Here is a 23,767-nt window from a genome sequence, read left to right on the forward strand (position 1 = left end):
GAGAGTTACTTTAAGATTATTTCAGCCGTTTCGGTACCAGTAAATATTGAGTACATGCAAAAGCGAGCCTATTGTGATAAGAACATTTGGCCGCTCAACAATTATAATGCCAATCATACAATTATTATAATATCGTATCCTAATTCTATGGATAAAGTGACTCCTTGTAAAACACAAGTACTCAGCTGAAACCGGTTGGACTGGTAGCCGACCCCAACATAGTTGGGAAAAGGCTAGGCCGACGATGATGATCATAATTCTATGGATGGATTTGACAGCTTGAAGTGTTTGATGCCAAAGCAAGTAGGTACCATTTTTAAAGCCGTGTGTGCTAAGTGCAGTGTATGAAAACATTGCGAAGAACCTTGATATTAAATAATGGTTTCCCAAATTACCACCACACAGTGAGCTAGTCTGGTTATCGATAAAAAACTTTTCTTTATTAGGAGGAGGCCTGTGACCGGCTTTGGATCGAATATCGATTGGTTTTAGCTTACGATTAATTAGTTTTGTTGCAGAATTGAATAGATTATAGCCTCTAATGAAAGTTGTGCATCTACTCACGGCAGCACTACCTAAAACCTGACCAAGCGTTACCATTGCAAGAGTAATATAAACTTTCATAAAAATAGAAAAAATACTCATACAAGCAAAACCTTTATTGCTGCAACGATCACAAAACACCACACCACAGTTTGTCGCCATAAAAGACGAATTTGCTGAGCAGGGGAATTTACTGGTCGCAAAAACTGGTTGAGTCATCATTGCTCAACTCCAAAACGGCACGCGCTGCAAAATACTGGCAAAAGTTTACTCTTTAGTGGTGCACTCACGTTACAAATTATTAACGTTTGCTGTTAGCAAAAAATATGCAACGAGTTTTGTGGAACACGTGGTATACGACTGTGTATTATTATAGAATTCATTTAGATAAGTGCTGACTAGTTTCGTATTAGTTGTTTGTTTTATTATTATTGTGACGGTGGTTGCTTGGAGACTCATTTTGTATGATGCCGAAGATAAGGCAGATTCAAATGCAATTGATGGAAATAACTGCTCGATAAGAAGGGGTTAACAGTTTAAATGTTTATTTTATCAGTAACAATAAATCTGCTTTTTTTAAGCCTCATTATTTGGGAATCCAGGCTTCCAATATAAATCCGTGACTTGATGTTTCTACAAAATTTTGATCTTATTAAGAATAATTTAAATAGTACCAATCACTCAAGTATTTGAGTATTAACAATCCAAAGAAAAGTCCATCAATAATCGTTTCATCCACAATTTCCTCATGAATATCGTCTCGACGGAACCGGCGGCGTCGATTCAGAAAAAAAACCGCCTACTCATTCCTTCATCCGGACAAGTTTCCAATAACCGCCTCCGGTCTCTCACAAATCACCAATCCAATTAGTGCAATCGTCAAATTGAAACAAAGTGCAGTTTATCAAACTGTCGCCTGAATTAAAAAAGCTAAAAAAAAACACCGAGTCATTCCGTTGAAGATTTTAATTCAAGTGAACGAAAACTTTTCCTGTTTCCAACGAGTTTCACGCGAGACTGCGACCGGCTCTGATTAATGGTAGTTGGCTGGAGATAAAAAAAAGAATTGTTCCTTGTTTAAAAAAGACGTTACACAAGTCACAATTTGGTGACGTCAACATGGCCGTTATTGATGCGTTTCTTCGTATGTGGTTATGGAAGGAGAGGACTGACGAATGGATACATGCAAGTTGGGGTCATCGGTATCGTGAGTGAGTTGGAATACTTGTGACTTTGCGGGACATGACTTTTCTTTTTGAGCAATCCGTTTTTCTTCCTATTGTCAAGAATAAAGAGCGAATTCACAAGACATTCACATCATTTAGAAAACCCTCAGTTTACTAAAACTAAAAGCAAGTACGCCAGTAGTTATAGATCGTCAGGTTAGGCATCAAAATAATTGCACTTTACCGCTTTTAAATAAATCCAGATTCACCTTTAAAAAAGCATCTCTTCATCCAAATTTTCTCATCATTTAACAGTGTACAAATTGTCTGCATACATTATCTCTAGGAAGGCGTGAAACGCAGTAACAAAGAGTAAAAAACGGGAACAAACTCTGGGAACACGTGCTAGTAATACTTGTCAGGTTTTCAGAATAATTTAAAACCTTTTTTCAACTTCATTCCTGTTTGTTGTCATGTGCTATGGAAGTAGTCCCGACAAATTTTTGTGTTGGCTGTCAAGTACTGATCTGGTGGCTTCGTTGATAGATTTATGAATTAAAATCTTTTTTTTTTCAAACACCAAATAGTTCTTTATGTCTCCAAAATATACACAAACTTCTACTGTTAACTCAAAAATTATCTGTAATATTATAATGCTATAGAGTTTTTTTGTAAGAACGGGCTAATTGCAGGAACTACTGGTGCGATTTGGATTTCAATGCTAGTTAGCTCATCTATTCAAAACTGTAGAATATACACTATCACGCTATGGTTTGTTAGAAAACGGGGATATGATGCGCGCTATCTAAAACTATAAGTTTGATTTAAAAAATCTTAATACTTACATACATGACAAAGCGGGTGAAGTTGCCTGCTACAGCTAGTCTTCTATAACAATCCCGTATTCTGACGCCATTAGTTTTAGAACAACACTTAAAAACTCACGCTCTTGATAAGCTCCTGTATCTTCAAAAGCCTGCTTTACACGAATCATAAAATGTTACTCAAAAGGCTTCTAGGCGATAGAATCGCATCTTCCTACTTATGCACTATTCAACTCAATGTGTTAGTTTAGTACGTGACTCCAACCAGTGCCAACACAATTCTCACAAAAGTTCCCTAGCCGTAATGGAATAGAGTGCCACAGTGCATACGGATTTACTTCGGAGAGAATAATTTAAGTAACAATAAAGTTATGTTGAGGTAAGTTTTTATCTTATTTTAGTAGTTAGCCATGATGGTCAGGAAGTTGTAACTAGCTGATATAAGCTAAGTCTTCTTTTATTTTTAGAGTTCCACATCCGATGCTTAAAAAGGAACTTTATTATTGACTTATCACCATTTGTCCGTCGGTGTGTCACTAGGTTATTATTATGTGATACATCTTGATAGTTAGACAGTTGAAATTTTCACAGATGATGTATTTCTGTTACTGTTATTTCGTCTTAAATAGATATTAAGATATTGATATTAAGCAACGGTTCTATGATTAAAAAAAGAGACCCGTTCCATTTTCCTCATCAGGTCTGTTTTTACAAACCTGTGAAAGACTGGTTATTTTCAATGTATTCAGTTATTATCGGAAAAATTAGATGTTTTCTATACAACTTAGGCCAATTCCGACTAAGGTATTTTATTTTGTTGCATGTCTTCGTAATATGCATGAACTCAATATGGAAATTGATTGACTGAAACCTTAACTATTTATTTTACTAATGTTCGCAAATTAATATACCATTGCTTAAATCACAAAAATCGGTGTACAAAACATTGAAACTACTCCCACTTAAATATCTATCACAAAATACTATACTTAACTCCATTCTGCAAAACATCCTATTTACCTAAGAGGTGTACTCTAAAACCAATACCATTCCGTTTGATCTCACAATAAACAGACATACATTTAGACTTTTATTTACCCGGCCCCTGCAAGCCTACTATTACGTCTTCAAGCTAGGCTATTACTGCTGTTGTGGGAAAGAGATGATGCTCTATACCATGCCATGTTCTCTCTCGTTTCCTCAGCTGCAATTGTCTGATTTAAAATGTCCTGGTACCTATAGCTAGCCTGCCATAGTTCGAAACGGGCGAGTCATTAGTTTCTGTGGCTAAGCCTGTGCTGTATTTTCGAATCCGCAACAAGTGCCACCGTCAAAATTCCAGCTACGAAAATGGGTTTTGGAGCCATTTAATTTGTTTGTAGTGGTTCTGCAGCGATGCCGGGTTTATTTTTTAATTAATTAAAATATGCTGTTAGTTTATTGGTGTTTTGTTTATTAGTATGGAAATGTTTTGCACTATTTTTTAATTATATTCAGGTTTTTTATGTACCTCAGAGTTTTGGCAGCTTTCATAAATGGGTTCGTAGTAATTTATTTATCGATAATTGAAATAATCAGCAGAATATTAACTAGTGTTGGAAATATAAAAAAGAGTACTCCGTAGGATAATTGTATTTCCAAAAAAATGCGGGTTTCTTTGATCGATTGCACAAAAAATAAAGATGATGCAGTAATTTAAAACCTCCACTTACCAAAGTACGTTTTTGGTTACTTAAAAAAAAAGACAAGTTTTCAACTTATCGATAAATGATGTTGTAAACAGAATACTTAATTTCAATTACATGAAAGAGTTCTCATAGAACATTCTGCGCAATTCGTTAGTCAAATAATTTAAAAAGAATCCATAAAAGGTAAAAGATTTTTTCTCTGTCTCTGTCTTGTAATAATACCATTAATAAATGGAATCAGCTGTGTGTAGCGCCGAGTAATCATGTTCAAACATGGCGCTACAATTTACATGTGTCGCTGTCTTGTTGTAATAGGCTGTGTGCTAAACATTCGGCTTACAGAGATGTTATTGTAATTATTGTCGTCATACGTTATTATTATTGCAGAATTAGAGAGGATACTGGCTTTGAAAGAAAAGAAACTTAATCATTTTCCCACCTGGCGTTGCAGTTGGTGGTTGGAAGACGGTTGGATTTTGCAACACAATTTTTAGGCACTTCCCGATAAACTAGCAGGGTGAAATTTTCAGGGTAGCTTCGAGTTCGATGACGATGCACTTTACAACTATTAAACGGCAGAACCTATTTTGATAACATTTGAATGGACTGAAATTTAAAAACGTGGGTTTTTAGATTTTATTCTTCTCTTAATTATTTGTTCGTTGTTGAGGTAATGCATGATTCTGGTCTTTAGGCAATACGACAATGAAGAGAAATATAGATTCGGGAAACTGCGCAGTTTTGGTGTTCTTAAAATAGTTTATGTGTAAAAGAAACGAATTAGGATTGTCCGGAATGAAAAGTTTAAGTAAATAGTTATAAAATAGATTTTTTTTCTTTTATGTGTACGTTGAATACTGACATAAAATTTTATACCATTTTTTTATTTACTATGTTCAATTTATACAAACTAGATGGCGTTGTGTATACTATGTTATGTTTGACCAAGCTGCGACCATTCACATGTGTTCCTGTTTTGCCAATCTAATACATTATTGTTTGCTTATTGTTAGTTTCAACGTAGACTAAGTCACCTAAAATTCGTTAAGATCGTTCGTAAAGATTTGAAATGTTTGTGTGATAAGCGCCATCATTTGTTCTGTGTCTGGGTATAATTTATCTTCATTATGTTTGTAATTAGAAATGTTTAAGTAGGTGTATGATTTGTCTAGTTCTCATAATACAAACCTCGCTTACTTTGCGACTAGAGGGCGTTATGTGAAAGTTGGAAAATATTACTATTATTATTTACTGCTATACTTTGTTAAGTTTCGTATGAAGGTAAACAATTTAGGTGTATCTTACTGTGGCAACTCTTTTTCTAATAAATTACCGATTAATATGTTTATGCGGTATATTTGATTTAGTTATCTTTCATCATTGGCCTAGCCTTTTTCCCAACTATGTTGGAGTCGGCTACCAGTCCAACCGGTTTCAGCTAAGTACTAGTGTTTTACAAGGAGCGACTGCCTATCTGACCTCCTCAACCGAGTTACCTGGGCCAGTTATCGCTTGGTTAGACTGGTTGTCAGACTGTTCAAGCTTCTGACTATCTGTAAGGACTGTCAAAGATGTAAGAATTTGTTATTGCTTTAAATATTTTTTCATATCATTAGAGTTATTAAACAAAAAGACACTGTTATATTATTTACCTTCTCATAAATACCTAAAACAAATAGAATATAGTAATGCTTAAGTCTGCGGTTCATAACTCTTTTCTTGTGATGTCACCAGCTGTGCCCTGTTGATAAACTAACCTTTTTATCTAATCGGTCACTACTAAAAAAAATCTTAAAAATCTAATTACTTCATTCAACTAGAAACAGTACTTTTGCAACCACAGTTATCTCTGTCGTAGTTCTTGACAAAACAAAATGAATCCAAGCCAATTTCATTTTTAATATCACTTCCGTATCTCCAAAGGGTACTCCAGAGGTCATAATACCCTCAAATTGAGTGACTTGTGCGCTGTCCTTCACAAATGTGTCCCTGGACATCGGACACATGTACGGATGTTTGTCTTAAATGTGCTCAAATTACGACACGTTATGTTGGTATGTTTCGTCCGTCAGGTGACAATTTGAATGTATTTTTTATTGCTTGTACTTTTTAAGGTTCCTTACTCAAATGTTTGGAATAAAATCGATCAGAAAATCATCGGTCCATATGTTCTACTGATACCAGGCTATATCTCATGATCTGTGGTAGCATGACAGTTAAGGTATTTCTGTTGCCGCTCTTTCAATTAAAAATTAAACTTGAAGGTACAACGCCTGTAACGATTATAAAATGATAGGAACTCTTTTTTACATTTATTTTATGAAATCGTCATTTTCACGAGACTGACTTGCACTTTAGATATTTTATACAAAACCAGTAAAGTAATGAAAAACTTATTAATTGCCAATTATGAAATAGTGTTGCCAATTGACTTGATGCATGTTCTTCTAAATTAATAGTTGTAATTGCAAACCATGACAAAAGTTGATAACTTTAGTCACAATGAATATGGTGGTGTTGATTAGTTAAATTATAATATTTTCTTTCTTTGAAAATATGCTTAGTTTAGTATTGCATTTTCAAAAAATTGTACCGTTCAGTTTGGAAGTTGTGAAACCAATTGCAACGGAAAATTGTAGAAGGTGGTTAAATCGATTGTGAGTTTATTGCCTTAAATTGAAATTATTCATACTAATTTTGTCGTGTCGAATGTTTATTAAATAAAACCGTTCAATGGCGAGTTACATGTTTGTCGTCCAATTAATTTAAGTGTTCTAACTGTTGGTTAACTTCGATTTAAATTTCCACTATTTTTGTTGTTGAAGGGGCAACCGAATCATATAATCTGAAAAAATATCGAGGTTCATGAGATACAGCCTGGTTAGAGGCGGACATAATACGGATTAACAGGGTTGCCATAGTAATATCACATTGTTCTTTTTATTTGTTTCCAGGTACCTTAAAACAAATAATAGTGAACTCAGCTAACTTCGTTGTGTCGAATCCTAACGACACGACGAACTATATTCTCGATACAATTAAAAATCCATTAAATCCAATACCTAATAACTTTATTTTACATTGAGGCCATTATGACATCGCTCCAAAGAAACTGCAAAAGATCAAGGTAAAATGACACAACGGGAATTAACGTGAATACATGCATTTACCTTTTGTAACGATGACAAGGTTGCATCGGCCTCGGTCTCAAAACAGATTCGCAGATGATTCCTCGAGCGCTGATCAAAATAAAAACAACTTAATCCTTTCATAAATCCCTGTAATTGTTTAACTAGAAGATTAACAACCTATCAATATTAGAAATAATGAGTACTATACCAGAGATCGTGGATAAGAAAACAGATTTTATAGTCTTCGTAAACTTTAAACACTCTAGTATAAAACTTAATCGAAGGTCTGTTAAAATCAAGCAATTATCGACGACATGCAATATAACATTAACTGCAATAATAGTATGGCTATTAACATTTCTGCATTGATGGTAATACAGCGGACAAACCGGCTTACTACTAGACAGACGAGGATTTAATGAATGACTTACTCGAATTAAATTCCACGATAAGTAACGTTTATTTCATTTTATCTTTTCGCTTATTTTCATTTAGGAATTTTACACACGATATTATATTATTCGATTACAGTTGTTTTTCGCAACATCGCATTGCTTGTTGGTGAAACCATACGGGTAGTGTACTGGAAACTTTCATATTTCTACTAATAGATATATAGGTATTTGGAAAGAAATATGTAATTTATTCTTTACCATGTACTAGCTACCATGTATTAGCTACATAATTGTAAATAGCGTTTGCAAATAATTATGAAAGTCAAATAAAAAATGCCAGTGCCCTGTATAGAAAATTCATACGGAATATTAGTCGAAATAAGCAGAAGTAAATTAACCAATATTATTTTGAGCCTCATGTGCAACCCATCCAGAAAGGCCGCCATTATCAACAGACGCGACAAACACGGCCGATATTAAAACAAACATGTCTTGAATACCGATGGTTCATTCAGTGCCGGTATCAGTCTATGTGCAGTCGTACGTAATCGTTTTAAACCGTTCACCATGAAGTTTATTGCTATCTTTTGTGTTATAGGAGTCGTTTTGGCTAACGATGACTGTAAGTTTGTTAACATGTTTTGTATCATTAACAATTGCAATATAAATAATACTTAAAAAAAATCGAGTGACATATATTTGTAATAATTCTGTGTCGAAATTCATGGTGTCCCACAAGGGACTATTTTAGGTCAGTGATATAATTAGTATGTACTCTACTTCTGCATTAGAAATTTATTCTCATGCAATTGCGTTCGTTTGTGTATTTAAGCATGAGTATAAAACGCAACGGCCAAATGCGGAATAAATTTGTAACATGCGGGCGTAGAAACTTGTGTGCAGAATATTAATGGGATTGACAAATTAGGTGCTGTAATTGTTTTGTTCTGACTCTTGCAGGCGTCTCCAATTCTTTTAAAACTATAATTGCTTTTTTGTTTACTGTGTCATATAATAACTGTGTTTCTTTATAGCGTGGTAACAGGTTTAGCAGTTTATTACCATGCTGCATTTTGTGGTTAACATTACTCATTAACATGATTACGAAAGCCATTAACGTAACTCGTTGCATAAATGTTAGGTACATCATTATTTTTTAATTTTATTGGTAGTAAGTCAATTTTGTCAAGAAAATTGATTTCTCGTTATTTAAAGAATGTATTTAATTATTATTCCTGATAAGTTTAGGTTGTATAAGTCTGATTCTATTAACAATATTTGAACTACAAGAATATACGCTAAATTACCGTACGAAACAATAATTTTGACACTTTCTATTGAAGCCTAAATTGTTACTAAGCATAAACCTTCACCGATGAAATTAAACTATTCATGGGCCGTTTATACAGCATTGTTAAGACGACAAACACGATCATTGCCTGTTATTGAATCAACACATCGGCATCATCTCTATAGAATCGATAGATTCCGAGAGATAGCCTTCATTCACTAGAAACTCAATGGATGTTGTAACAATAAACAAATTTAACCATACTGTGCGTAAACCATTTGCTATTCCAATTTAGTTCTTATTACAATTACTATTAAAATTAGATGTATTTTGCGATATGGAACAGTTCTAGTTCTAGTTCTAGAAAGTCATTTTTTTGAGACAAGGTTATCAATTCCTGGTTGAAGATACACACTATTGACTAGTGCTCAATATCACAAAGCTAAATTAATATACAAAAAATGCCAGTCGTCGTCACAAACAAAATAAAAGCAAACAACTGCGTAGGACAAGCACTTGACGTGTGATCCACGAATGCTTGCTCTAAGTACGCATGTCTTTGAATGAGTGAGACTTTAATTTATCTGAAACCTTGGGAGGTTTCAGATAAATAGAATAATATAGGTTTGACAAGAGGTTAAATTAATAAATGCGATAGTATATATAAAACAGGAGATTTATAATTATTTTGTATAAACAGCACTTTTCATTTAAAAAAGTAAAAAAAAACTTTTGCCACTAAAATTTATGACAAAACAGTCTTTCATTTAGAGTACGTAAATAAGAATTATTAGATGGTCTACTGCCCATGGTCTCTTTTACCTTTAAATCTCAGCACAAATTCTATTAGGGTAGACCGAAATAGTATTCAAAATACATTTGGACCGAGCTCACGTACCGATCGCAAGCTACTAGATAGTGTCAAAGTTTTGCCTAGTGTGTGCCGCCCGTAGATTACACACAGTCACCGGCAACTTTGTGTGTAAACTTCAATGACGTTGATTGATTGAGACGACGAATAACAAAGCAAGTCTCCTAGATCTAATACCTAGTATTAACTATTCGCATACAGAATTTTATTTATTTTAGGCAGTATAGGGGTTTAAGCATAGAGGAGCTCGTGGCTAAGCTATAATCGCATAAGTAAATCAATCACAGGTTAAGCTATGCTTGACGCGGTTAGTGCGTAGATGGGTGTCCATCTTTGTCATAACGAGTTTCAGAACGCATGTTAAATTGTGGGTCCCAGCTGTTATTCCTACATCTTTGACAGTCGTTACAGGTAGTCAGAAGCTTGAATTTCTGACATCCAGTCCAACCAAGGGGTATTGTGTTGCCCAGATAACTGGGTTGAGGAGGTCAGATAGGCAGTCGCTCCTTGTATAACACTGGTACTCAGCTGAAACCGGTTAGACTGGAAGCTGACCCCAACATAGTTGGGAAAAGGCTAGGGCGATGATGATGGGGGTTTAAGCAGATCAGTTATAAGTGACTACAAAGCAGGAGGATCTTAGATATTCAGGTTGTTATTTACCCTGTTTTCTTTTTGAAATCCATGGTTGAAGTACTAATTCTTTCAAAGGGTTTCGCTCTTAACTTTGTGGAAGTATTTTTATTTATTTCTTGTTCATTATAATGTACATAAGTAACATTCATCAAATAAGCTAGCCTTCAGCTGTTTATTTGAAAACCCTAATCTCGGGGACTGCAAGTTCGATTTAAAAACTAATCTCAGTGTTAGGTACCTCATTCGTTGAGTAAGGCTATAGGATAAACACTTCACTTATGATTAGTAGGTTTAGTGCAGTAATACTTATATTACAAAAACAACAATAAACTGTAAATCCGAATGTAAAAAGTCTAACTTATATCGTCACATCCTCGTAGACGAAGTAACGTACGCAACATCTACGTAAAATATAACAGCGTTCTGTTCAAACATTTATGTTGCTGCAATTACTCCTCACATAATCTATACTAATATATCAAGCTGAAGAGTTTGTTTGTTTGTTTGAACACGCTAATCTCAAGAACTACTGGTTCAAATTGAATAGAACATTCATCGAGGAAGGTTTTAGGCTATATACGATCACGCTGCGGCTAATAATAACGAAAATGCAGTGGAAAATGTGGAAAAATACAGGGACACCTTCAAGAGGCTTCCGTTCAAAAATTCCTAACTTATATCTTCTAACCACGGACGAAGTCGCAGGCAACAGCTAGTATAGTCATAAAGATACTTTCATTCATTTATTAATGCTACTACATACATAAAATGTAAGCCGGAAATTAGTTTCATGAACGAATGTAGTGTCCAAACCAAATATTTTGAAAACTACTGTAATTAGATCATCGGCGTTTGAACGTCGTTTTGTTTGCTTTGATAATATTCGACACCTAATCCGTATCTGAGTTAGGGCTGGTATCGATGACTGATACCGTATAGGTATACTTTTGTGACTAACTTGATTTAGATCTACATTTAACTAACTTTCCACATCTTTGTTGTTTGGAGGTGATGTCACGCGAACCCACTGTATGTGACGGGTCGCGGGTTCGATCCCTGTGCAGTACAAGCGTTTGTGTGATCCACGAATTCCTGCCGAGTCTTGGAGTCTCTGTGCATATGACTTGAATGTTCCTTAAACCGAGAGAAAGGTTTTTTATTCTTACTTCAGCTACACCCTTTGATGACATGTACTATATAACTACTATGTTCTAACTCAAAAAATTTCTTCTAATTTATTTATTTATTTACACTTTTGAAACAATATTTGTACAATGGCGGACTTAATGCCTGAGGCATTCTCTACCAGTCAATTCTAAGTCTAATTCTTCTTTTTATCCGAATCTTTTTGTACCTTACTTTCGACGTTCATTTTTTTGCAGTAAGAATAATAGATTCCATCCAGTCAGAGCCATCGTGTTCGTCTCGTGGGGGGATGTGCGTCATCGCGGATGACTGCCCTGCCAGCTACCTGGTGGAAGACAGCGGCCTGTGTCCACTGCAACAGCGGATGGGTGTCGAGTGCTGTTACGGAAGTGAGAATTATTAATATGTAGTCATCATGGATAGTCTCTTACAGTCAATTCTGTATCAGCTTTTGACCACAGCTATACTCAAAGAATTTGATCTGTCACTTTCTGTCTGACACTAAATCTTCATGTATAGCTAAGTGTTAGATCCCCACGTAGGACAAACATTTGCGTGATCCAAAAACGAGTGGGTTTAAATAAAAATATAACATGTTTAGTTCTATTCATATAGAAGAGTATCAATAGTACATCTTCTTATTAATAAAAATACATAATTAGTGTTGCATTATAGATAAAATAAATATTCAGAAATAACCTTAAAAATAGTTCTCGCAGTGCCTTTTCCATCTCGCGTAGATTCTATTCCCGGAAAAACTCTCCACAAATATGAGCATTAATTAAATGAAAGTATATTATATTTTATTTTGCTTTGTTTTAGTATCGATAAAGGAGACAAGGTGCCGGAGACGAGGTGGGGAATGTTTGCCGCGATGCAACGTACGGCTTCGGGATACTACAGCTACGGACTGTTCAGAAGACACCGTTTGTTGCATACTGGTTAATTAATTATAATTAATAAAATGTTATTTTTTTTCGAATAATTGTGTTTTATTATATTTGCTTAATACCGCATTGAACTATATATTGTCTTCGATCAAACTACAGTGGGATGAAAAGTACCACATTCACGTTAAATTACATGATACTGCCAAACACAGAACAAATGAGTCCTGGGTGGGATTCGAACCTAAGACAATGAACATTAATAATTACAACATATTACACATTATTTTACATACAAACAAAAGTCAGGGTTATGTAAAATAGATTTTATTCGATTCTTAGACCTACTCAATATGCCCACAAAATTTCATCAAAATCGGTCGACCCGTTACAAGGAGTTTAAGAAAGTACAAGCACTGCAACACAAAAACAATATAACACCATGCTCTGGCCGTGGTTGACGGACGACTCTTATTTTGTACCAGCTTCACACACTCATTGTGATTCAAAATAAATGTTTTTCATTCATATCTAAACATGGCCGAAATTATAACAAGCATATTATCTTGAACACCGGTGCATCAGTGCAGGCATTAGTTTAAACTGTGCGGTCGTTCGTGATATCGTTTTAAAATGGTTACCATGGAGTTTGTTGCTGTCTTCTGTGTAACAGGGATTCTGTGGGCCCATGAACAAGACTGTAAGTTTGTTGATTTGTTTTGTATCATCGATATTGATAATTGAGGATATTTCTACTATTCTGGAAACGCAAAAAGAGACGCCTTTTTCATCAATGTAAAAATATTGATTTAAAATGTCGTGTGAGCTGTTGTGGCTCCAATCCTCTTAAGAGCCAGTCAAGTGCGAGTCGGTTTCATTGCGTCAAAATTTGTAACCGTCGGGTGACCACGATCAGTTTTAAATTATTCGTTGTCTAAGCGACAATAAATATACGTGCATCTGTGAAAATTTCAACTGTCAGGGTATCGGGGTTCATTGATACAGCCTTGGTAATGGACGGAGGGACAGACAGCAGACAAACTCCTTTAGGTACGAGAACCTAATAGTGTCTAAAATCTAATGTCATAAATTAACTAGAAATACTTCTTTTCGTTCCTTAGCCTAGACAAGGCGTTTATTTTTACCATCATTCATATATTTGTTTCAGTATTATTAATAGATTCAATCAGACTAGAGTCAGCTTGTATGTTTGAGGGGGGTATGTGTGTCATCGCCAATGACTGTCCCAATGGATCGCTGGTCGGCAGCGGGCTGTGTCCGCTGCAGCAGCGGATGGGTGTCGAGTGCTGCTATGGAAGTAAGGAAAACCAATATTGTATACATTATTATTAAGGATAGTTTTAAATTGTTCGCTCGGAATTTCTGAAGTTGAATAAATCTATATTGCGAAAAATGTCCCATCCTAAAAGAAAATTCTAAATCTGTTTATGTGTTATTTCGTTGAGCCCATTGAATATTTTCGCAAGTGGAAATGAGTTTTAACTAAGTCCAAAATACTTTTTCACTACATTTGAATGTAAAGGTATCTAAAAAGTTTACAAAACTTTTTTTTTGTAAATCCGCGTCAACGATCATAGATCTCCATCCAAAACTTAGGTAAATCTTTGGTCAACCATAAAAGCATTGATAGTTGATTTTGCATACCCCAAAGTAAAAAAATAGTTAATATCTTTCGCTTTGTTTCAGTATCGGTGAAGGAAACAAGGTGCCAAAAGCGAGGCGGAGACTGCGTAACAGAGTGTATCAGCGACCAGGTATACCGTAAGGCTACAGGCTGTCCGAAAGACACAATATGCTGTTCTGTCAATTATCAATAAATAAAACGTGTTTTTTTTGTTTTCTCCTTTCTCTCCATCCTTTATTCCTTGTCTGGATACCGCAAAAGAAATACCTGGTAAAGCATATGCTGGTCCTTATGAGATGTTGAATAAATATGTATGATTTGGTAATCAATGCTAGTTCCTTCTCTATATGAGGAGAGATCCATGGTCAGCATGATTGTGACTATGCTAGGTATAGGCCAGTAATAGGCGATAATAGTTTTTCAAATTTTACTTGTTTCATGTTGTTCCGTCAACAAAACGATTCTCATTCATCATCGGCCTAGCCTTTTCCCAACTATGTTATGCTACAAAGATGGTCACCCATCCACGGACCAACCGCGTCAAGCATAGCTTAACCTGTGATCGAATCACTTATGCGGTTATAGCTTAGCTTCTCATTGTAAGGAATTTAATCAGGGCAAGTATTTGTAGACGACACACATATGCTTGTGGTCTATGGGTTCAGCGTGATGGGCACTACCACTCTTCTATCCGTGCAGTTATGTCTTCAATACAAAGCTGCTTGCTGTATTTAAAACTGTTAGACTACCTAAATATTAAAATAACATTATATTCCAATGTTGCAAAAGATAAACCTCATCATTTCATCTCAGCAACAAAAAAATATAGTCATACCTCGGCTTTAATCTTGTTAGCATTAAAACCCAAATATTAATTAGCATAATTTAATTAAATTTCAGTATTTCAGAGGCATTGAGGGATATATAATTAGAAGGATCTCTGTTAAAGCTATAATCGCAATCCCATTCATTCCATATCTTGCGGTACAGAGTCAGGACTATCGTGGGGAGTAATTATATTTACTTCAATCTAAAATTGAGATGTTGACTTAATTAATCCTGTAAGGGTAACGCTGTAAATGATACAGTATTTGTATCTCTTAGAACTACCGTTCAAATAGAAAATATTATGATAAAATGTGTGTAGCAAAAGCATTTCTATTAACGTTTTAGAAACAAGCTGTGGATTCATTCCACGGTTATTCCGAAGTGCATCCCTTTGATATCCTTTGGAATAAGTGTAATATTTTTAATCTAAAATGAAATGTAGCAAACTCAGTCTTAACTCTACGATATAAGGTTCACATTTCTACTGAAATAATTGCTTGTATTTAGACGTTTTATAGTAAAAATTGACATTTTCCACTTCTTTTCTCTTCGCATGGTTGATGCACAATCTGAAAAAAGTTAAAAACACACTTAAATCAATAGCAGAAGGTTTAAATTACTTGGGAGATATCTTGGTGTTTGGAAGATTACTAATATGGCGCTATTAGCTGTATGCTCTTAGGATATGGGTGGCCATTTGTTGGTTTCACCTCAATCCTTAATATGTCATGCAGTTCAGCAGACAAAGATATCAATAATTAGTGTAGGTAGTATTCTATAACTTCAATATGAATATTGTATGTAGACAAAGAAAAGAAAAACTTCTTCCAACAGATTGCTTCACTAATTTCGTTTGCTTCTTAGGTAATGTAGCAGTATGGTATGCAGAAAGACTATACCTTGCTTTCCAGTTTCAAAGCATGCTAATAAATGTCCTAAATATTTTCCGCCTAAATACCTTTTTTCAATAACAATCTTGCGACAAAAGTTCCATCCTTTGCATCTGCAAAATACTAGAAAAGTACGATATTCCCTAAAACATTATTCAACCTGCACAAATACTCCGTTTAAAAACTATCACGGAAAATTTCGACACATTCTAAAACGGTAGGTATACAAAGTTTCGTCCACAAAATAAAGCAGAGGACATATAGACCTGCATTTCATGTTTCGGCAAAACTTTTGTTTTTCGCATTCGGCGTCCATGTTTCGAAACATTCACTGGGACGTGGATAGAGTATTTTTCGTGCCAATAAAATGGGTCAACAGCAACACTTCCTCGTGTGACAACTTTGTATTGACTTGTAACACTAGCTTTATGTGCAAGAGTTCGAACTATCGAAAAGTCTGTTTGAGATTTCAAGTTTATTTTTATGGGATAAACTTTATTGAATCCAGTATTGAGTAAAGGTTTAATATAAAATACTGATCATTAAAGAAAGTGAATAGTGCATTCAATTAAACACACGGAAATGGAGAAGTGATTAGGCTGTTTTTTTTAAATAAATATATTTCTGGTGATGTTATGTAAATAACGAAAAAAAAAAAACATTAAAGCTACCCTTAAAACATGTTGAGTCAACAAACACACGTAGGTATAAATTTTATTGTCCTGTAAACACACAATCTTTTTTTGGAAAAAAGCGAAAAGCAAAACATGCACCCTACAGCATAAATTAAATGGCACTTCAAAAGTTGATGAGCACTGTCTTTAATACCACCAAGAGGATATAATTGTTAATTCCAAGGAATCATAATTACACGGTAAATCTTGATCTTAACTTTGTAGATTCGTTTTATGAGCTTGCAACAAAATGTTAATATCATCGTAATTTTGTTGGAAGTCTTAAAAAGTTTCAAGAAGGGGTGGCTTATTGTTGAGCTTTAGTCCCATTCGCGCCATGAGATGTTATAGTCATGTTTATTTATGTGTAGGTACTGACTTTAAATTACTTTCTGATATTTTGAGCAGTTAACACAATTTTTCGATACTTGTTTTTTTTTCATATGGTGTTGTGTCGTGTCAGAGTTTTGACCTGCCCCTGTCCTCTGACATGACTTAACACATCTTTGGCAAATTCGCCATCAAATCAATAGAATAAATAGTTAAACAGTAGCATGTTCAGAATTATACGACCTGCTTGTTTCCTATAGTGATTTTCTTGGATAATTCCTTCTGTTCGTGAATTTAGTGGATCAATATTTATTGCTTACTTTGCGATACGCAAATCAATTTGAAAAACTTTGATGCACACCGGGATTTGAACCCAAGCATGTCCAACCGTCATGCCACTAGGATATTAATGCTACACAAGGGAGAACGATTCATAATATCATCAACTACAGCCTAAGATTGGTGACCATGATTATTTTCGACATAGAAATAAGGGTCCAAATTTCCATCTTCATCACTCACTTCCCCAAAAAGCCGTCGTAAATGTAATATTTTTATAAATATGCAAATACGATCTTGCAATGTAGCGGCACCAAAATGTTAATATCGTCGTAATTCAGTTGAAACTGTTAAAAACTTTATACTGTTTCGTTCAGCCGAGGATTTCTGGTTTTCTGGTTCGAAATTTAATTTTAAACTTGCATTACGTTTTTGGCCATTTATGTTTCATATTTGAATTTCGATTTTAGAATGGAACGTTATTCGAACCCTTTTTCGATTGTTACATGATTTAGATTTGGAATTCTATTGATAAGAAGATGGTAAGGAATTTTCATTGATGCGTGTGATTTGTGATTGTTGGGTAAGCAATATGTTCACGATAACTGTGATTTAAAGCAAGAAGGTTAGAAACCCTGTTTTTTGTATTACTATGAACTTCAGAGAGTACATACATAAGTAAAAATTAAAAAAAATGTCAAAAGAATTAATTGAATAATATAATATCCATAATTGAAAAGATATTATTAAATTGCACACAAATTGATGTCGAAAAAGTATTTTGTAAGTAAGTACAACAAAAAAATTTACAAAAATCTGAAATTCCAATGAAAAGGTACTCGTATGTCCATAAAATATTTTTTTTTTTTACAAAACTCCCATTATTTCAATCAAACACATCGGTCAAGTCGAGTTAGCCTCGCGACACTGATAGTTCCGTATTAATAGGCACCAGAAAAACAAATCGGTTAAGCGACAAATCTATCACCGCAAAAAATCGTTGCTTAATCTCGATTTAAACTTTTAGTATCACAATTATAGTGGCAAAAGAAATACAACATTTTCCTGCCTACAAGTATTAAGGTCCCGTTTATACCCAAAGCTGCGGAACTCTAAAAAAGACATTCGCAGCTTAACCGCATCAATTTCACAGTAAATTAAAACCTGCTTGACGCGATCACAGTTGCAACAATATTTAAATTCTGAATGGGTTTTTAAAAAATCTCTCTATTTTAACAGGCTGCATTTGCAGAGTTTAATTAAATTTCTGCTAGAATTCCTACGCATCCAGTGGTTTCGTAAAGGAGTTATTAAGGAGTAAAATTAGTTCTCAGAAATAACTTTCCGTGTTTTCACGCTGAGGTGGAAATTAAAGAATAATATTGAGGGTAGATGTAGTTTTTCTTGGTCTAATGTTTTTATGCTGGTGTTGAAATTTCGCATTGACCCTAAAGGCATCATCGGTCTGAAGTTGCATTTTGGCCATGAAGCGGATTAGTAGAAGCAGTGACTTTTTGAAAGATCCTGTTGCATCGTAAGCAAGATTTATACTTGTCAATTGTTTTCAAAAATATCAGTATTATATACATTATACATTTTGTTCTGCTGTCCAATGTTTGCAATCGCTGAAAATCCGTGCACAAAAATGATGACTTAAAATTTCAGCAGCAAAGAATATTTTCGAATAAAACAATTCTCTTATTTTAAGCAAACTCGAAAAACGCCTCTCAAATGCATCCACATACAAAAATACAGGTATCGCAGTTGCCTTGAGTAATTAAATTACACAAAAACCCCACCGTATTTAACCCAATGAGATCGCACAGAATTCGCCAGGTGTACAACCAGCAATAAAATTACACAGGTAACAAAGATCGCTGAGTGGGGTTAAAACGGTTTTTATACAGCTTTAATATTTATACAAAGGAACAGTCTAAGCGTCTAATTAGAGTGTTTAAAGCGCAGATTTCTTTTATTCTCGTTTCACTGTTAAATGCAACAATTACTGCTGTAAAACTATTCAGCGGTTTGGGGGTTTGTATGTACTTTGTGTTTGATTTTCTATTTAGTTTCCTCTACCTTCTTTGCTTCCTCTTTTTCATTGATGGTGATGGCATTATCTGATTGGCTAAGCATACTTGATTGATTTTTCCTTGAGTTTCCAGTTTTTTATTTGCTTGTATAGCCTTCGCATTAAGAGACAAAATAAGTAACTTTGCTCATTTGTAATTTTGTAATAATTTGTATTGGAAACTATGAAACGTTTTAATAAAGATATTTTTTTTTCATACATTTTTCCTTTAGCGATTCCTATCAGCACTTAATACAAGACTGTTTCTATTGTGGAAGTGAGACGATGTTATGCAAAATGTAGTGCACTGTCCCGCTTCTACAGTTATAGTACACTAAACTCACTTTATCTTCAGTAGTTACTAACAAACCTTACCACCTTGAGTATATGTCTTTCCTTCTAATTTCCTCTTCAATTAATTGACAAGCAATTAAAAAACTCAGGTAATAAAATTATAAGAACTGATTAATTAAATTATATTTACAAAAGAAACAGCAAAAATATTTTTCTAAGAATAATAATAAAAATACTACCTCTTCCCATTTCTTCGTATTTCATTCATCACAATACAAGTGGAAGATTAGGCACAGAATCAGTTCATTACTCTGTGAAAAAAATTAAACGTTCTTTATAACAATGGGGTCTTACACAAACAGTAACGAATCCGAAAGCTACAAAGAAACATAAAAATATCAAAAACGTTTAGCAAGGACAACAACATAAGAAACGAGTACAAAAACATTGTTACGTTTTTCCTTGCCAAGCTTTTTTTTCTTATTACTGGGTCAAGTTATAAGATGATATCTTAAGCCTAAAGCAGTTTTAAACGTTGGTTTTTCTACTTCATGTCGGAATTTAAATGAACTTCCTAAAATTGGCTACAATCTTCATAACTTTTGTCTAATACAACTTGCATGAATAATACTGTTTGTTGACTGAACCATGAATGAGTTTAAATTTAAATTTCATTATTTTCTTAACCATAATTAGTGTTAAAACGAGGCATTATGAAATTCGCAATGTCAAATGTAACAACAACAAAAAAAACTCACTTTATCTTAAACTAGCTGTTGGTCGAGAAGATATAAGTTAGGAATTTTTGAACGGTAGCCCTCGAAGATGAATAATTTTCCCTGTTTTTTTCCTCATTTTACATTGTATCTTCGCTTCTGTTAGTCGCAGCGTGATAGTATATAGCCTAAAACCTTCCTAGGTGAATGGTCTATACAACACAAAAATATTTTTTCAACAACAAACAAACAAACACTTCTGCTTTATATACTAGTATAGATTCTAACACATAAGGGTATATACCAACGCAATATTTCAAACATGTATTCACTAAACCCGCTGACGCTCACAACTTGGCCACGCGCCGTAAATCGTGATCAAGCTGAACGCGATAAATCCCTGCTTATGTGATAGTATAAAGGATATTCGTGCATCACATCGGTCGCTAAAATTCTTATTTATGTGCCCGCGATAAGGAGACTCCAGTTTCCCTATGCTCTGGATTCCGTATTACGGATTAAGCCTACCATGCAAACAATTTATTGGTAGACGTAAGATGGATTGGAGTAGCACGATTATAATTGATTGTTTGGTACACCTTACTAAAATTTTTGATGGCGGTTGATCAGGTAACGATATTAGAATGTTCTGAAAGATGGATTAGGACGTTACCAGATCAGGTCATGATTTAGACCCCGGATGGGTCCGAAACTAGTCGAGTAATACCAATAGATAAATTCGAGCGAGAACACTGTTGCATCTTTTAAGTATGAATCATTGTCACGAAAGTTAGTATAAAAAACAATATCGATTGATAGAACATGACAATATTTGACAAATATCAAATCATATAAATGTTCAACTGTTTGATAATTTCAGATTTTTTTTTTTTTCGCACCCTTTATGTTTAAAAGCAATAGCAAGCTCCTCCAGAAGTAGTGGACGCGGACGATGTCGTAAACTATAACATAAATTTTATACACTCAACATTCCTAAGCTTTCATCTAAAAAAACGATGTCAACTGAAAGCGAGTACCTACTTATCCTCCATGATTGATGCACCGTAATCACTCAGGCTAAAAGCTGCCCCATTATTAAGAATCTCCAGCGCATAAAATGTTCAGAGTAAATACTTTCCAAGTTTAAAAACACGCCAAAGTTTCCGTACTGCTTTCGAACTGGGTCTAAATAAAATCCAATATTTTGTACTCTAGGCGTAAAACTTTGATCACTGGCTCCATCAAGTTTCAATCACGATCTCGTCGGATCATCGCATCTATCAAAATTCGTTCCAAAACTATTTCACACTTCGCACCAACTGGTGAACGAGCAAGAACTTTCTAGAATCCACAACAAAAGTCCAAGTTTAAATAGCGTTGCAGAGACCGGATTGCATCGGTACAAGTTTGTCGTTCATTCATTCTTACATTCGCTTGAATAACTTTTGTATTGTCAGTTTTGATACTTCTTTGTTGATCTCGTTCATAGATTCCCTTTTGAGATTTGCGATAGGTTTTCCTAACTTTGTGTTGACATCGAAACTTTTGGGAAACTATATTTTAGTATTACAGGATTTGTGTAATAGGACTTACTCTACTATAGTTTTACGTATCATCTTTAATATCATGCATAACGCTCTGTTTTTCATGATAATAATAATCAACTGCAAAACCTCATTAATATTACAAAAAATAACACGACTCTGAGCTGTGCTTTTATACATCCTTTTAACTTTTAATCAACATGGAAAGTCCATTAAAGATATCTATAACAATCTCCCAATGAATTTTTCACAACACTTGCCACAGTAATCTGCTGTCAACTTGGATGAAAACCGAAGACGGAACGCGAACAAGAAATGAACAGCGCGAAGAAATAAAAGAAATAATTTTTAATCTGTGCCTGGCTTCAATACATCTTGTTGCTAAGAAAATGCACTCCGAGAAATGTTTTTGAATTCTGATGAGATTTTATTTTTGAAAAAGGTTTGAAATCTGTTGAAGGTAAAAATTGTAGAACGATAAACAAATGTTGCAGAAGTGCAGACTCGCTTTTTAAATCAAAGGCTAAGTGCAGATAAGTGATTAAATGTCATATTTATGATTCGAAAAATATTTTCAAGATCTTTATCATGCCTTGAATGTTTTCAAATTTCACACCCATCGAAGTCAAGTGTTGGGCATTTACAACAATCTCCTGCTCAACGATATCACGGTTTTGGATTTAATAAAGGCGAACATAGTCCCATGGAATTAGGGAACTCCCATCTACGATGAGAATTCTCCCCCTCTTCTCTTAATATTTCCTTCTTAATTGCCATTATTTTTTTGAAATTGCTTGTTACTGAAATAAATAGTCTCTCAATATTATTTATTTACTAATACTGTTGTTAAAAACCGTCTCAGAGTTTCACCGTCCAAGCTTATCGATCAATGATTGCGTCTGTCTGCCATTTATTTCCAATACTTTCTGTAACAGAATTACAAAGATTCAGAGACGTCTGTTTAATTTAATAGCTAAGATTTGAAAAGAAATCATAATTTTTGTTAAAATAGTTTTATAAACATTTTTTACTAATAATTCAAGTACTAAATCTTTATGAAAATTTCTATTTCTTAAAAAATATAACTATATCCAGAATCTATTATAATTATTAATTCACTATTATAAACGATTTCTTTATTCCTTTGTATATAGCTTCGTTTAAAAAAGAAATACAATTTTATTTTACATTAAAAATTCTAAAAATATTTAATAATTATTTCTCAGTTTTAAAACCTTCTAAACCAGAAACTGTTTCATAACTCTGTGGCTCAGTTAGCACCTAGAGTTGGCAACAAATTATTTCCTATATTTTTATTACAAACTTTGATTCCTTCGTACTAGTAATTACTTTCTGAGTCCGTAACTGATTTCATTGACACAGCTAACTTTGTTTCTTTTGATCCTTTTCATATCAAAAGCTTTTCATTTTATTTCTCCTAACAGATGTTCTATTCTTTTGAAGTCTCTCACAATTTTACGGTTGATTGGGATTTCATTGGGAATTCGTGTGGTCCCACTTAGGTTTGTAAATTTGAGTGAATTAATTAAAATTGCTGGAAGTGGGTTTTCATAAAAGGCGCTATAATCAGCTGTGAATTCAAAATTAATTACCGTTTCATGATCAATGATTTCGTAAATGCGTGTGACGTGTTGGTATGGAATTTTGGACATTGCACTATAGCACGCCATACATTGCTCAAATATCGCGTTCAAAATATGGATCAGATACATAAACAGAGGATACAAGATGTGTTTTTTTTTTAAACTTAAACATAATGATGTTTAAAGTTTTCTTCTAAGATCAAAAGTATATACAATACCGGTAAGTGCCACTTAAACGAAAGTCCCACAACAATTTGAACCAGACAATATTGTCGAAATTACTTAAGATTCTATCCATCGTGTACGGTTAACAA

At 34.3% G+C, this 23,767-nt stretch overlaps 1 protein-coding gene across 1 annotated transcript; it reads left to right on the plus strand.

Moving 5' to 3' along the window:
* Positions 1-8,083: 8,083 nt before the first annotated feature.
* On the plus strand, positions 8,084-12,673 carry LOC113506189. The gene is made up of 3 exons (XM_026889036.1): positions 8,084-8,369; positions 11,928-12,080; positions 12,514-12,673. The coding sequence occupies exons 1-3, from the start codon at positions 8,315-8,317 to the stop codon at positions 12,639-12,641; spliced, it is 336 nt and encodes a 111-aa protein (XP_026744837.1). The 5' UTR covers positions 8,084-8,314; the 3' UTR covers positions 12,642-12,673.
* Positions 12,674-23,767: the final 11,094 nt, after the last annotated feature.

The sequence above is a fragment of the Trichoplusia ni genome (assembly GCF_003590095.1).
Source record: "Trichoplusia ni isolate ovarian cell line Hi5 chromosome 4 unlocalized genomic scaffold, tn1 tig00001176_group3, whole genome shotgun sequence".
NCBI classification, from domain to species: domain Eukaryota; kingdom Metazoa; phylum Arthropoda; class Insecta; order Lepidoptera; family Noctuidae; genus Trichoplusia; species Trichoplusia ni.

Bases quoted from the DNA above. Each gene is read 5' to 3' on its own strand.
- LOC113506189 (XM_026889036.1), top strand. From the start codon at position 8,315: ATGAAGTTTATTGCTATCTTTTGTGTTATAGGAGTCGTTTTGGCTAAC. The intron at 8,370-11,927 runs GTAAGTTTGTTA...ATTTTTTTGCAG, and splicing joins CGTTTTGGCTAACGATGACT to TAAGAATAATAGATTCCATC. The intron at 12,081-12,513 runs GTGAGAATTATT...GCTTTGTTTTAG, and splicing joins TGTCGAGTGCTGTTACGGAA to TATCGATAAAGGAGACAAGG.